We start from the raw sequence: 16,186 nt of genomic DNA, 5'->3' as shown, positions 1-16,186 counted from the left end.
CTCGACTTTGGAACTCTTTACCGTCTTCACTTAGAGATATTTCTACAAGTTTATCTTCTTTTAAAACTAATCTTAAAACTCATTTATTTAAAATAGCTTTTTCTTTGTAATTTAACTTAGCGCTTACAGCAGACTTGTATAAGCGCTTTACAAGATTTTCTATTATTATATAAAGTAATTTTAAGAATGAACCTGAGTATCAGGCCTAACGGAGGGGGAGGGGGTGGGAAGTGGGGGGTGGGGCTTGGGAGCCTGATGTATAATTTTTTTTTTTTAATGATATAGCATTAGTCTCATTTTGAGCTCAAAAGTCAGTTCTAATCGATAATTGTTCGTTTAGTCATCGGGAACACGGCCTCCCCTCCCATTCGTGACTTGACGTACGATAAACCTGAGTCCAAGTAAAACGATCTTGATAAAACCTTAATAAACAAGCGGAAAATCACTCAAGTTATCAAGCAATCAACAACACAATAAAGGTAAGTATTGAGTCTTTATTAAGAATCTTCGTCGCATCTTGTAAGAGTTTTTAACTTTATTCTATAGTTAAGAAACGTCGCTTTTGAAGCTTATAAAGAGCCACAATTGAGATCACTTGCAATGTCACGGAATGTGTGTTTGCCCAGAACGACCGAATGTCAACGCTCTTCAATGCTTTATTCTTCACATTTTTATCTTCTGTTTCTCAAAAATTACAATTCCGCTGAGCAAATTACTAGATATACGTTTCAAGAAGAATATTCTAAAACAGATATTCGTACTCCCTTAGTGTACTTTAATAAATCACTAGTCGTTTGAGTAATAGGCTTATATTCGATGTACAGAATGTAAGTATTCTGGGGTGCCTTGCTCAAAAACAGCAGACTAACTGGTTAGCATTTTGATGTTTAGGAGAAAATCAAAGGAAAAAACATACGAAAAAATCAGTAAATATATTCGATTATCAAAGTAAATTTTTGTTTTGTTCTAGAAAGCATTACTGTTGAAAATATTGGCATCGGTAGACACTGTTGATCAAACATGCTATCCAAACTTCGGTATTCTTTCTAGTTTGATTGAATTTGATTTGTTTGGTCAGTTTCGGTGTGTTATTTTGATTTTTGTCGCATATTTATCCTAGACCAACAAGAAGGATGCCGATTATATGTAAGTTATTTCAGGTCCCTAATTCCGTTATTTCCATACAATATAATGACCCGGTGACCCTCTTGTAGAATAACGTGCGTCTGGAGTCAGTCCCACGCGCGCGCTTCTTAGCGTATAGCTTTAATATACCTTTGAGAAAACAGATTCAATTCGTATTGAAATAGCCTGTTCTTTTTCCTAAACAATATGATTTGAAAAGCTTCATAAAAACTTCAGTTTCGAGAATAGGCCGATCTTTAATTACATTTTTTCCTCATTAGCATTTGAATAATTTCAAGCTACGAGCAAACCGACTCCAGAAATCGAAAGAGAATATCTTATTAAGTAACTACTGAAAATTTGAGAGTAATATGTGTTAAATATTTTGGGAGTAAAATTTTTTGAAAGCGGTATGTTTTACAAAGGAATGTATGGTCGTGTAGCAAGACTTACCACGCAACCAAACATTTCTTTGTAATTTATAGTGTTTTAAAAAATATTTTACTTCCAAACTATTGAACATATTACTCTCAAATATACAAGATAGAGTATGCATATAGTTATTATGCATTAAATAGTACAAACGACAAATATGTGCCCTTTTTGTCTACTTTCTAAAAGGTTATAAAGCTGTCTAATATAAAAACGATCACGCGAATGCCATCGTCTGATAGGATCTAAGTCACATTAATTAGATAAATACTCGGCCTGGAACAAAAGTATGACTTGGAAAATAGGAAGGATGGAAGGAATGGGGGGATGAAAAGTGTGAATAATTTTGTAGTGAAGCTGAATCGTGTTAGGAGGCGTTTACATCATAAGGGAATGAGCCGTTATTGTTCTGGGCTCAAGAAAATTTCATACAGCGTTTACATGGTAAACATCGACAGAATGTGTTCAGCTTCGATCACATGGTATTACCATTTTATTGTCGTCGTACTCTGACAGTGAACACTCGAGCTTGTCAACCAATCAGATCACGAATCGAAAACAATAGGATTCTAGTGCATGTATTTATAGTCTATAAAAGCTATCCAAGGAGATGAAATGATGGAAGAGAAAGAAAAAGATAAAAGTATATTTACACCAATCAAAAATAAAAATAAAAAACTCGAGTGTTCAAGGTTAGAGTAGAACGCAATCTCATTCCCAGAGACTGCATTTCTTATGGCCTGCGGCGAAGACCTAGGGCTCTGGCATAATCCATTTTTTAAGACCAGGATTTCTTGGACTTACGGTATAAAAGCGCAAAGGTTAAAAGACTTGCCAAAAACAAAAAAGAATGTTCTCGATTTTTAATTTTTACTTTGATCGGAAGTAAACACATAACGCTGTTCAGAAAGCATGATTTTCATTGATTATATTTCACTACCGGAAAATGCGCATGCGCCAAAAAATGGATTATGCCAGAGCCCACCTTCTACGCTTCAACCCAGAAGAAACGCAGGCTCCGGGTACGAGATTGAGTCTGATACGCATACGTTACTTGGTAAGATCTCCACAAGGAAAGTTTCATGAGTGTTCAAATACAAAGAAACGTTAACGACACAAATTCCATCGAGAAAAAGTGTTATTTCTGTTGTATTTAGTTCATGTTAGCCTCCCATTCAAGGTTATTTTGAAAACTTCCAAAGAGCATCCCCGCCCTTCTACATATTCTCGTTAACGAGGAATGACAGTTAACTTCCCCAAAGCATTTTTAATTTCAAAAAAATACATGATTGTAGTTAATTGTTGATTTTTCCAATATTTAAGCAAGAACAGAAATCCTTCCACAAAGATGAGTGACGAAGAAGCTGACATAATGGAGATCCGTGGCCATGTCACAGATCCCGGTATCTACTGGGACCCGGCAAGAGAGGTTCATACCGTAGACGTCTTCACGGGAATTGAGCTGTACCAACACCTGAAGCTACCAACAGGAGCCGATAATCGAGAAATACGAAGGATGCTTGAAGAAAGCTTCAACGAGAAGAAGAGAATGACCATAGAATATCTAATCAAGAACAAGACCATCTTATCAGTCAAATACAGATAAATTCTGCACCACCCCCACCCCCATGCATATTATTGAATATTCAACTTGGAGTACAATTGATTCAAAACTGTCATACCCTATATATATATACTGATGTAAAAGTAAATAAAACTGACGTGACGTGATGTGGTTCATTCACCTTAGTTCCGGTCCTTGGTAATATTTTTGCAAAGCTGCTGCGCTCCAAAGCAAGGGAAAGGGAAGGGGGATGAAGGACGGTAGCTGACTAGACGTGCAAAGGTCTAGGAAAACTCCAAAGATACTTGAGTTGGTGAGTTGTACGCTCCGGGTTTTGGGCTCCTGTGCAATCATATACAAAAGTGTGCTTCATGAAAGAAGGTTTAAGAAAATTTCATTTTACTTAGTTTGGCGCTTGCCCTCTCCCGTTAAATAATGGTCATTCCTTTGGAATTATCTTAGTTAACAAGACTACTACGTTGAAAAATATTTTATTAGACATTTATTACGATTTTATAATTATAAATCATTCTTAAAATACTAAGATTTCATATAAAGTTCATTGTATAAAATCAAGGACATCCAAAATGGACGTTTATAAACTATCAAAAGATTTTTTTAATTCTTCGCTTTTAATTTTTCAATATATGGCGTATATATATATTATATATATCTTGTAATAGATAGCATTTATGCTGAACGCAATTAGCTATGTTTCGCATTGTTTTCCAGGCGTTGCCTCTAGCAATCGTCGGTGTGGGTATGTCTCTCTAAAACGTTTTAGTAAAAAAGATTATTGTTGCTTCCTTTACATGCCCACACGCGTCCAGCGTTGGTTCTCGTTATCTTACAGGTGCTCTCAAAAAAAACAAAAAAAAAATTAGGCAAGCCCTGTTGCAAAAAAATCGTGAAAGATTGTAGGCAATAAATATTTTTCTTAATCACGTCCAGCGTTGACTTGTGTTGTCTGGTATTTTCTTATTTCCTAATTAATAATTCCTATTCTCTCAATAGTTAATATAATGTTATTGACGGCTGGAGAAGGGTCTCAAAATCTGTAAAAAATAAAAAATAAAGAACAGTAAGTTATGACTTCGATTGTAATTTCTATCAAGAGGCTTTGCACGATACCATAATGGCAGCCATGACCGGAGACACAGTATAAATCCCCCCCCCAAGTAAACTGAATTCTTGCTCGCGTAAATCAGACCAGATTGATCACATTTTCCATGCCTCCCCTAATGGCAGCCATCACGTGATGGTGAAAGCAATCATTAGCCAATACGTGGTGGAATATCAAAGTATCTACCTCTTAATCGTATAATTCCTTTCTTGGAGGGATCTGCATTTGTCATAATTTCCTTCAATTCTGAATCCAACATGCTTTCTCTTCCGGGCATTCTTTCAAATGCTTCTTTTAGTTCCATCACAGTCACAAACCCTCTTTCTTCTGTATCAAACACGTTAGATGCTGCTGATAACTCATTCTCTCTGTTTTGTTCCGATACTATAACAGTCATTAACTCCACAAAATCGTAAAAAGACAACTTGGAATTAGCTGAAAGGTAACAAAAGTTAGAATTAGACATGGCTATAACGTTGTAAAGTAGACTGAAACAGCAGCACAACTTTCATACTAAATACTGCAAAATGTAAATTGGTCGGTCGATCCGTTGGTCGATGAGCTAGAGGTGGTGACTGGTCGATTGATTGGTTGGTTGTTCGGCTGGTCTGTCGGTCTGTCGGTCTGTCGGTCTGTCGGTCTGTCGGTCTGTCGGTCTGTCGGTCTGTCGGTCTGTCGGTCTGTCGGTCTGTCGGTCTGTCGGTCTGTCGGTCTGTCGGTCTGTCGGTCTGTCGGTCTGTCGGTCTGTCGGTCTGTCGGTCTGTCGGTCTGTCGGTCTGTCGGTCTGTCGGTCTGTCGGTCTGTCGGTCTGTCGGTCTGTCGGTCTGTCGTCTGTCGGTCTGTCGGTCTGTCGGTCGGTCGGTTGTTCTGTCGGTCTTTTGGTTGCTTCCTTGGTTGATTACTTAGTTGCTTGGTTGTCTGTTTCCTTAGTTGCTTGGTTTCTTGATTGTTGGATAGATCGGTCGGTCGTTTGTTTGGTTCGGTTGGATATTTGGTAGATAAGAAGCTTAGTTGTTTGATATAATGATGGTTACGTTTGTTTGAATAACATTAGTACAACACACGATATACAAACATTTTCATACATACAAAGACGTTTTTTCTCAAATATACTTTACAGAAAATAACAACATATCGAACCTGTCAAACCGAGTTCGTTGAGGTAGACCCAGACCACGTGCTCAGCAGGATTATGACCAAGCGACCGAATAAGGTTGAATATCTTGCTAATTTTAACGAATCCCGATGTGTCTTTACTAAACACTGAAAATGCATCATCCAGTTCTAAAACCGAGATTTGTTGGAAACAAGATGTTAATTAATACTGTTAGGAAGCCCATTGACAACCAGAGGATAGCCCGAGAGGTAACTCAAGGGACACGCACGGACAACCCAAAGAACACTAGGAAGCGACCAAGAAACGTCCAAGGAACATACCAGTGGACAAAGAAAGGAAATTCATGGGGCACTGAAAGGAGGGACACTCAGGAACACACAAGGGATAAAAAAGGGACAAAAAGGACACTCAGGTAGCACGCAAATGACACCTAAACGAGGGACACTCAAGGGACACTGAAACGAGGGACACTCAGGAACACACAAGGGATAAACAAGGGACAAAAAGGAAACTCAATTAGCACGCAAAGAACACCTAAACAAGGGACACTCAAGGGACACTGAAACAAGGGCACTCAAGGAACACCTAACTAAAGGGACAACATGAGATACTCAAGGAATGCCCACGGATAAAATCAAGAGACACCGGAGGAACCTTATCCAAGGAAAGCGCAAGGAAGAAAACCAAGAAAGTTAGAACCGAAACAGAAATCAAAAAGGGTCCACAAAAACCTTTTTGAAAGCACACCCGCTATGAAAGCATCATTTTACCTTCTAGTTGTTCCTTAGTAAAAAAGCTATCTTTGGCTTTTACTCCAGATAGGATACTTTGAATCGTTTGCTGTGAAAATAAGTTGATAATAAAATTGGAATGTTCAGATTTTTGATGTATAAAAGATATAGCAACCCATATCTATCATACAAATATTTGTCATGAAATATTTGTTAGGCCAGGTATGATTTATTTAACAGATCAAAAACAGTTTTCCGTGTTTGATACTCTGATCAAAACACGCGGGATGTTGTACTGAAGGTAAATCTGATTAACTTATTAAAGGTGAGTAATCGCTAACGAAGCGGCGCCGGCGCTGCTTGGCACGGATAGTGCAGCGGTAAATACTCAGAGCGTACGTACAGCTGATTCAAACCAGAAAGACCGTTGGTGAACGTGGTAAATATATTCATATCGTACGGCTGATTCGAACCAGAAAGACCGTTGGATGGAAAGATAAGTGAACACTATTTAGTATTCATTTAGAAACAAACATATATCAATTCAATTAGAAATCTACGAATAACTGAAACAATCACACATATTTAAAACCCAATCCGTCTGTCCTGGCGCCCTTGGTAAATCAATGAAACTTTAGTAATACTAAATAGCACAATTTCATGCAAATTCCATTGTTTTCTATTGTTTAACTAGCACTATTTTGTACTATTTAGTAATTAGTGTTTCACGGATTTACTGTGGTCACTCTAGTATACGGGAATTAATTGCCCTAAGTCCTAAGATTGTCTGGTAGATTTCCTATGTCGCATATAAACAATCTAAGTTATATCACGTCATACCTGTCGCCGAGTTGCTCTTTTGACGTAAATCGCAATGACCGGTCCTGTTGTGTTACTGATTATCTCTTTGGCTTCCCTTCGTGTCACGTGAGAAACATTTACGTCATTGACCTGTCAATCGAAACGCACCATGCAGATGAGACATAGGTCCTTTGCAGCATATTTCCAATGCAATTCACTTTGTGTATTTGTCCTTGATTCCATATTGTCAAGGCGGTGTCCATTTCGGCATCAAAAACAGTCCCACAATGCAATGCAACTCGACCCAGTTTTTTCTCAACCTCGAACTTCGAACAAGCTTATACACACATTTCACGGTGCACACTCAGTAAATAAAGTGTTTTCACGACAGCAATGAAAAAAAAGCCAGAACAATGCATTTTTTTTTTTTTTTTTTTTTCCTTTATGACATGACGGGATTTTTTTAATTTCACAAAGTTGAAAAGTACCGGTTGTATTGTTTTTCCCTTGCATCGTAGAAACCACTGTACATATCCAAGAAACGGCACCTAGCTCCCCATTTACACTGACTATTAGGTTAGGTTCATGCATAAAAGATAACTTACCGCCAATATTCTATCACCAGGGTAAAGCTTAGCATAGGCTGGTCCTTTTGGGACGACGTGTTGGACAAATATTCCTGGATCCCCAGGAATGATAGGGGAATCAAGTCCTCCTTCAATCTTGAACCCTAACTCATCTGAAACGGAATCAAGTACATGTACCATTAATTTTGATCTGAATCACTAAAAGCTAAACAAGCATTTCACAAGCCATGTTGTATGATACAAGAATAATGGGGAATTTTTCTCTGATGGGAAATATCTTTTCATTCAAATCGACACCTTGTTCCTGTCGAAGAACATGTTGAAAACCCGTCAATGGCTTTTAAAATACACTATAATAAATAATAAATTTGACGTAAAAATAATAATTTGACGTCAATAACGCGAAATATATATGGGGGTATGTCCAGACCAGAATGAAATTAAACCCACCATCAAAGTGGCGGCAGGCGGTGCATTAGCACGATAAGGTATTAATTGTATTCTTGGTTTTCACTTACGTCATCATGAATTTCAAAAGCGTAAATTCGCATTATAAAGAAATAAAAGTTTCATAATCTTGTAAAGCGGACAAAACTACATATTCTGCCCAAATTTCGATACCGCTGTAAAGCATTTCGTTGCGGAACTATAGGCGGGTAAACATGAAGCAATTTGGTTAAAATGTATGGAGTGGCCATCTTGGTAATCCAAGTTGGTACACCATCATGGCGGACGAAATTTCAAAGGCTTAAGATGATGGAATTGTTTATATTTCTGACTATATTTCAATTAAATATACTTTAAATAGATATTTAAAACGTGTCTAAGGGAAAATCTTCCAACTAGAGTAAGTTATTTTACTATTTTGATCGCTATTTAGATAGACGTCACGGTATTGCGTGACACAAACTCAACTTTCATAACTCGATAACCAACCATCGAATTGACTCGAGATTTTTTTCTTGTGACTCATAACACTGATTTCTAAACCAAATTTGAAAACTGCCTTTATGCCATCAATAGTTTATATTTTGATGTTTTGATGACGTCATGTGATAACCGGAAATTATGGTCCTTTTCTAATAAAACGAATCAAAATAGTAATGTAGAGTAGGTCATAAGTGGGTAGTATGATATGTTTTCTTTTATCACAACCAAAACGTACCGCTAGGCCCTCTTTTGATCTCTACCGTTGTGTACTCCAAGCTCTTTTTCCGTTTTCGTTTGGCAAACTCTTTTGTACCCTGCGAGGGTTCTCTAAGACTAGGGATATTAACTGGTTCCTCCCTTGTGATAAATGGCCCAGCACGTCTCAGGGGAGGCGTGAACCAATGATCTTTCTCGGCCAGTCTGGAAAGTCGTCTGTTTTCGATGGAACTCGTCAGTCTTGAAAACTAATGGAAAAATAACAATAATACCGCGAGCGCCGAAATTATGCGAGCAAGCGTGCACGTTTAGTTGCAAAGGTCCCCTCGGCAAAGCCCGCAAACTAGGAAAATTGGCAGTAAAATGAGCTATAATGAGAGCCCTTTAGTCGCAGGGCTCAATCCCCGGAATCCGCGTCGTGTGAGGGTAGAGATTATATGCTTGTTGGTTCTCTCCTGTCCTTCGAGGGATTTACTCCGGAACGTTCACGCTGCGGTTTTCGTCCCTCTGGCATCATAAATCAGCTCCTAACGGATATTCGATCTCCAAGGGCCTAAATGAAAATTACTTTGTGTAATTCTGTTTACCCTACCAAAGTGTGTAGCCTCTTTTCTCTCCCTCTACTCTGGAGGTTTGTTTCCAGGAATAGGAACATGATAATAACCGATACTCAGCTAGAGTAAGTATTATCTACAGCCCAATAAATAAGACTATTTATAATATAACTAGATTATTACGCCCGCTCTGATTGGCCAAATCTGATCTCAACGGACGCTCGCCTTTTTTCTCTAAATTTTCAAACCCGATGGCGTCAATAGCGCGCGCACGAGCGAGATGTGTGATATAACGCGCGCTCTGATTGGCTGAAATGCCTATGAACTATTTGCCCATGGGTCGCACGGTAGATTTTTGGTCATATTATAAATCAGTTAAACGACAAAAAAGCGCTCGCCCATGGCGATATAGACGCACTTGAGAAAATATAAAGAACTCTTAACAAGCTAGAGTGTCACTCGGCTTCGTCTCGTGCCACTCTTTCGCTTGTTAATCGTTCTTTATATTTTCTCTCGTGCGTCTATATCGCCATGGGCGCGCGCTTTTATGTCGTCTAACTGATAAATAAATCAGCTCTTATAAACCGAGTGCGAGGTCCGTACCGCTATGGACCGCAAATTGACCAACCATAGTACGTGAAATTACCTTGTCTTATAATAATAACAAATATTGCCCTCCACATACCGATAATATTGGTTGGTCATTATAAAATCCTTCTTGATCCTGCTCCTCGTCAATATCATCCAAGCCCCGGTTTTCAATACCGAGCGACTGGGTACCAGAACTTGAAGCAATGCTCTGTAACTCCCTCTCAGGCTCAGCCTTTAATTTCTGTGAGAAAGATGATTAGTAAAATAGCTAGTAAATTACTGCGATAAATTTTATGGATGTCGAGGAAGACGACAAAACTGATAAATGAAGCATCGTAAACCTGACCGGTTGTCGCCATGTTGGTTCGTAGAGAACTCTAAACGGAGCATTCTCGAGAAGCCAAGGGTAAAATTTTGCCGCTAATTCTCGCTCGCTCCCAGAAAAAATTGAGAAGCAGAATATAATACTACTATTCCCTTGAAAATGATAAACTGAGAGTGCTGAAATCATGTTGGGAATTTTTTTAAGATCCATGCTTCAAAAATGTGGAGGCATACTTCCAATCATTACCTTTCTTTATTATTATCATAATATTTTGTTTTTGCTTAAAAAATACACGCCGTTTTAAAGTTTATTTAAAACCCTTAATGTAAGTAATGGTCTGTAGTCCATTTTCAATTGTTGCCGCCATGTCATGTTAAGCTGTTGGTAAACTTTGAGTCACTAATGAAAGTGTATTACGAATTTTGATTGTTTTATTGCCATAATAATTTTTGATTCATTTTTGATTTTAAAGTTTACTTTCTTCCTTATTTAAGAAATACGAAGATGCTTTTATGAATATTTATTTGCCTCATTAAATTTTCAAACCAGCTCTACAAAAGCAGTTATAAAAAGCGAATTTCATGCTAGAAAATCTTCACAAATCTGGCATAGAAATTAACGTCTTTAGTCGTCAAAACAAACCTGTTTCAAGACACTATATGTAAAGCAAATATTTCGTACTTCTTGTATTAAAAACCCTGCGAAATATAATCTAGATTTATTTCACGATAAACGAACATTAAATCTTCGATTTGTATTTCTTAGTACAAGGAGAAGAAAAGAAGACGAATAGAAAGTTCCGGAAAAAAGAAAAGCTTGCTTAAATTAAACCAACTTCGATTTGTTTCGTGTTTGAGAATAAAGTTAGTACTAATATGCTATTGATTGTTTCGTTCGCTGAGGTCATTGTCTTCTGCTCTGTTTAAACGGCCTTGAATATACCAGGTGCTAGGGTTTCTAAAAACACTATCGAAACTGATTCCTTAAAATAACGAACAACTTCCTTTGACAACTTACAACAAAGACATATTTAGATACTCCGATTGTCTTTACAAAGCAACTATCGTTTCAATGTCTTCAATGTCTGATTATAAGCAATTTTTGCTCTAATTATAATCTCAAAGTCTTTTTCTTGCGTTTAGGATAAACGATAAATATTGCAAATGAAGCAGGAAAAGTATATTAAATGTTACAAGTTGTCTTTACTTACCGAAGGGTTTGGCTTATCGTTTGGAGAAGGAGTTGCAGCAGTTGAAGCTTCAGGTTGTTCGGCACTGTTTCCAGTGATGTATGAAAAGAACTCTGATATCCACGCCATTTCCTCGTAAAGCTTTCAAAAACAAAGGCTTCCTCTTTTTAAAGCAAGGCCCGCTCACTTTGAACTCTGGCAAAAATTGAAATAAAATTTGTTGAACGGTGATGATCCAAATCTCACATTTTCGACAAAATAACATTGAAACTAATTATTGTATCATGTAGTTGGTAACTAATCTTATCTCCACAAAAAACTCAGACAGAAATAAACCTAAAAGAAGAAAGCTGGAGCCCAGATCAAAAAAAATAAGTTCGTAATAAAAAACCTTGTAACTTAAAAGAGAAGTAAGAAAGACCTCTCTAAGTGGATCATTATTACTATGTCTCGCATGATGTAAAAGGCCGATATTTTTTACTGCTTGTATACTGGTACTCGTCATGTATTCAACAATACTTCCGACATATAACTATGGTGATTATTCTCACTCTTTATCATTGGGAGAAACTCTTTTCTAGAATTCACTCACGGTTGTCGTGGTAACCAACAAGGCGTCTCTCCCTTTCATGATTTGCAATTTCTGCTCTTTATATTTGGTAGCCTTGTATTTGGTCAGAAAAGAGCACACAATTGTTGAATTTGTATTAAATAATAACATTTTTTCTGAATATTTTTTTTGTTTTTCTTGATTTTATTATAATTTGCCTGGAAGACAAGTAGCAAAGAGATTAATGACAAAGCTGTTAAGAACTGCTAGCGACACCGCACGTAAACCATACAGGTTGTAGCTATTATGTCTCCGTATGACATACACAGAAATGACTAGCCACAGTCATCAATATTCCCTTCGCAACAACGACAAAAGGGGACTCATAAAGTACATTTCAAATTACTAAAACATAAAGAAGAGATTTGCCCTTAAGATTCCAGTAAAACTGCACATATTTTGCATAATTATAATAATGAATAATAATAAGCTTTATTTATGTGTACATTAGAGTGCAAAAAATATATTTATGAAACACTAATTACTAAATTGTTCAAAATAGTGCTAGTTAAACAAAAGAAAACAATAGAATTAGCACTGATGAAATAGTGTAAGTTAGTATTACTTATATTTCACGGATATATTCGGTTTGCACTCTATACCTAGTCCTTTAAAAATATATAGAATAACCAAAAAACGTACTAAGTCTTGTTTTACGAGGGTTAGCACTAAATCTCCAGTTTGGTTGCATAAACTATTGTCTGGGGAGTCTGGATGGCGTGGTGATAAAACGCTCGTCTCTCACAAAGAGCTGCGGTCCGGGGTTCGATTTTCCGTCGCCCCACCTGAGTTGAGTTAGTTAATTTCTAACTTCGAGGATTTTGTCGGCTTTTCTGCCCTTAAACTAACTCTACCCAATTCGAACTGGTTAGAGCTGTGCTCCGGGGTAATACATGGACTAGTATGACGGACGCCAGAGGCTATACATGGGTGTTTTTACTTTGCTTTCAGTTCGACCCCGTTGAGCTGCGCCACTGCTGTGCTTGCGATGATGATAGCGCTAGACTCGTTTGTGGCCCTCATTCTATTATCAAACTGGAATTTGGATAAGACCGGAAAAGTCATATGTGTCACGTGACTTCAAAGCCACCACTTCCCAAGCTTTGAATGACATCCACAACGATATGCAGCTGTCAAAAGGACTACATGGGGTAACCTAGTTGTAAAGTACAATTGCTTTTTCAATTTCCAAAATATTGATTTTAGCTGTTTAAATGAAAAAACGTTACATATCAGTCGCAAAGCATTCTGGGATACTAGTGGACCCTCCTCTGATCACGTCTAAACTACGTACTCTTGGGGATATTTTTTCGTTTTTAGTTGTGTATTGGGAAGCACGGGTGGCGTAGCGGTGTGAGCGCTCGCCTCTTATTAATGCGACCTGAGTTCGAGTCCCGCCGGGTTCGGTGTTGTATATGAGTAGAGTTGTTTGTTGGTTCACTCCTGTGCTTCGAGGGTTTTCCGGGTTCTCCGGTTTTCCTCCCTCCGCAAAAATCAACTCCTAAATTCCAATTCGATCACGGAATGAGGGTCACAGGTTTGTTAGCCACTGGATATTAAGTGCTATCCTCGTGGGGAAAAAAGGGATTCTTTACTTTAACGTTGGTATTTTATGACTAGTTAGAACTCTGATTCGAGGCTAATCCTGAGCAAACGTCTGCAATCAAGGAACACAGCGGTAATTTGGAACTCGAAAATGGTGTATTGCACGTACATAAATTTCGAGTAACCTCTTTTAAGTATCGGTCACCTTGCTTCGTTCAAAGAAAGAAGATCCGCCATGACGTAGGAGAAAAGCTTTTGGATAAAATCTCTTAACTATAAGCCAAGATGGTTTATGATAAATGTAAGCCTGATCCAGGATGCGATATGCATTAGACATTAATCTTGGCTGCTATTAACATCTTTTAAAAATTGGTAAAAATAAATGAAAGAATGAATAAAAAGTATCAAAAAGAATATTTAGTTTTTTTAAAAAAGAATATCATTTATATTATTTTCACATCGTTAAACCCCCTCTCTTTTCTCTTCTCTCTTTTCTCTTCTCTCTTTTCTCTCTTCTCTCTTCTCTCTTCATTACCGAAACCCAGCACTGAGTTTTTAAAAAGAGCTCTCTCTTATGACGGTGCAAAAGTGTGGAACTCGTTACCCCAAAGTGTCAGACTGTCCAATAATTTAAAATCTTTTAAGAGGAATCTTTCGTCTGTTGGTCCTTAACACTTTAATTACTATAATATTTTTGGGGGGTAGATGAGAATTTATTTCATAATTCTGTCTATATATTCTTAACGTTATTATTAATTTTTTATATATATTACCTATGAACTCGGTTTTCATGAAAACCAATTTGTACTTTGATGAAATTTCCCGAGATTAAATAAAAGACATCTCTCTCTCTCTCTCTCTCTCTCTCTTCTCTCTTATCTCTTCTCTCTTCTTTCCTTAGAGCTAACAAGAAAGACATCAAATAAACTATTTCTTGACTAAAAATGTTTTAGGAAGATTAGGACCAAATTTGATAATTAATCCCTTCTTAATTGTCAACATAAATTCTAATCATAAGTGCCTCTTTGATGATGATGTCATTACCTTGAACATTTACCTATTATAGATATATATGTATCACAGTCTATCCATATAGATGGCATAACAGATACTGCACATCAGATAACTTTTATTGGCAATCTTAAGAATACTAAAGTCAATAATATAAAAAAGAGACTTGTTATAATTGCCATGAATGAAATAAAAAAAAGATTTCGTAAAAAGGAAGTCAAAAAAGTAATAATAGAAACATGTAAAAATGGAAGCAAAACAATGATTGGAAAAGATTGAATCAGTAGAGATCGATCGGAATCCAATTAATGTAATTCATAATCTGAAAATGATGTCGTAGCTATGATTTATAATATACAGATTACCCGTTCTTTGGTTAATAATGATTTTTAAAACAGGAGCTGTTGGCTAACCCTAAAGTCTTTAAAACTAAAATGTAACATTTGACCATAATATTAATTGTAGTTTCAGATAAATCAAAATTGTATTTTTTTCGTCGGTGTTGTTTCCTTTCTTGGATAGATTTAAAACTTTTTTATGTAGGCGTTCGCAAAAACATGCGGTATAAAAGCCCTTATAGATATCAGTTCCGATTCGATTCTAAAGTAATTCAAAGTGGATCAGATTAAGTTACCGACCACGCACATTTACAAGCAAATAGCTTTATTTTTATTCACAGTTAAGCCAATGTGCTTTCTTAGCGTCCTAACCATGCACCAGGATGCTTTGCCACAAGGACCATTAGACAACGTATTTCAAAAACTGTGTGTTAGAGTTTTATAATGGTCCTTGTGGCAATGCATCCTGGTGCATGGTTAAGATCATCTTGCTTATTACATCAAATGTTATTGATACAGACTGTAATTTATTTTGGTTATGGGTTCAGTTTAAACGTGGTGTTGGATTTAACCGTCATGTTTTGGCACTGAGTATCTTATAAAGTCTTTCAAGAGTGCTTAATCTTTTAAAGCTCGCCATAAAACTAAGATAGAGTATAGACTCCTGAGTATTGGGCAATACGGAGACAAGAGATGAAACATTGTCATAAAAGAAATCCCTTTTCCAAGCCAATAAGCCATAGCACTAACTATGTTTGTTATTTACAAACGCCAACAACACCAACTGAATATCCAACTTGCTAGTTTACAATTCTCTAATTTGAACTCGTCTCTCTTGTCTTAGTCAGTGTCTTCAAAAAAATTATCCCAGGAGCAAAGTTCTTTGAAAAATCTAATTAAATAATCGAATAATAGTAGTTGAATGATTTTTTTGAAAGCATCTGTATGACTAGTTTACTACTTAACTCGAGCTAGGAAAATGTATTTCAATAGTAGTTAACTAAGTGGCTTTTGACTTCGATTGTGTTGCCTTATACACAAAGTTCAAAGTATTTTTTTAAATATCAATCTTCAAGTAATTCAGCAGTCAAAGTGATTGCGAAAAATTTTGGAAAAGTCTATTAAAGATGTTAGTTAATTTGGGTCAACAGAAAATGCAGCATTTGAAGTCTTTAGCTTATGTTCTTTTGTAGTAAAGTCTTTACCTTTTTAGACATGCTTCGATGTGCCTTCGTTTCATCGAGTTTTGTCGTCCATTGCTGTCAACGACAGGGTTGAGTCCTTAAGCAGAAGTAAGCAAAATTCAACACCAGACTGGTCGCTAGACGCCTTTTACTGAATATAGGACAGGAGCTCTTAATTTGCATAGTCAAAACTTGGTAAAGGATTTGCTGTCC

The 16,186-nt window shown here is 36.9% G+C and overlaps 2 protein-coding genes across 2 annotated transcripts; one reads left to right on the top strand and one right to left on the bottom strand.

Annotated features, from left to right (window-relative positions):
• Positions 1-333: 333 nt before the first annotated feature.
• Positions 334-3,288, top strand: LOC116309052 (uncharacterized). The gene is made up of 2 exons (XM_089038059.1): positions 334-479; positions 2,881-3,288. The coding sequence occupies exon 2, from the start codon at positions 2,906-2,908 to the stop codon at positions 3,161-3,163; it is 258 nt and encodes an 85-aa protein (XP_088894185.1). The 5' UTR covers positions 334-479; positions 2,881-2,905; the 3' UTR covers positions 3,164-3,288.
• A 308-nt stretch (positions 3,289-3,596) lies between these two features.
• Positions 3,597-16,158, bottom strand: LOC116309073 (uncharacterized). The gene is made up of 10 exons (XM_089038053.1): positions 15,995-16,158; positions 11,307-11,480; positions 9,866-10,012; positions 8,646-8,874; positions 7,499-7,632; positions 6,933-7,043; positions 6,132-6,201; positions 5,385-5,528; positions 4,431-4,679; positions 3,597-4,176 (listed from the first exon to the last, which is right to left on the bottom strand). Exons 2-10 carry the CDS (start codon positions 11,412-11,414, stop codon positions 4,136-4,138), a joined length of 1,233 nt encoding a protein of 410 aa, XP_088894179.1. The 5' UTR covers positions 11,415-11,480; positions 15,995-16,158; the 3' UTR covers positions 3,597-4,135.
• Between the last annotated feature and the right edge of the window lie 28 nt (positions 16,159-16,186).

Source organism: Actinia tenebrosa, unplaced genomic scaffold (genome assembly GCF_029948245.1).
Source record: "Actinia tenebrosa isolate PJP-AT-01 unplaced genomic scaffold, QUT_ActTen_1.0 PGA_scaffold0__85_contigs__length_37466705, whole genome shotgun sequence".
NCBI lineage: Eukaryota > Metazoa > Cnidaria > Anthozoa > Actiniaria > Actiniidae > Actinia > Actinia tenebrosa.
Note: the sequence above shows the minus strand (reverse complement) of the source record. Positions and strands in the feature narration are given on the sequence as shown.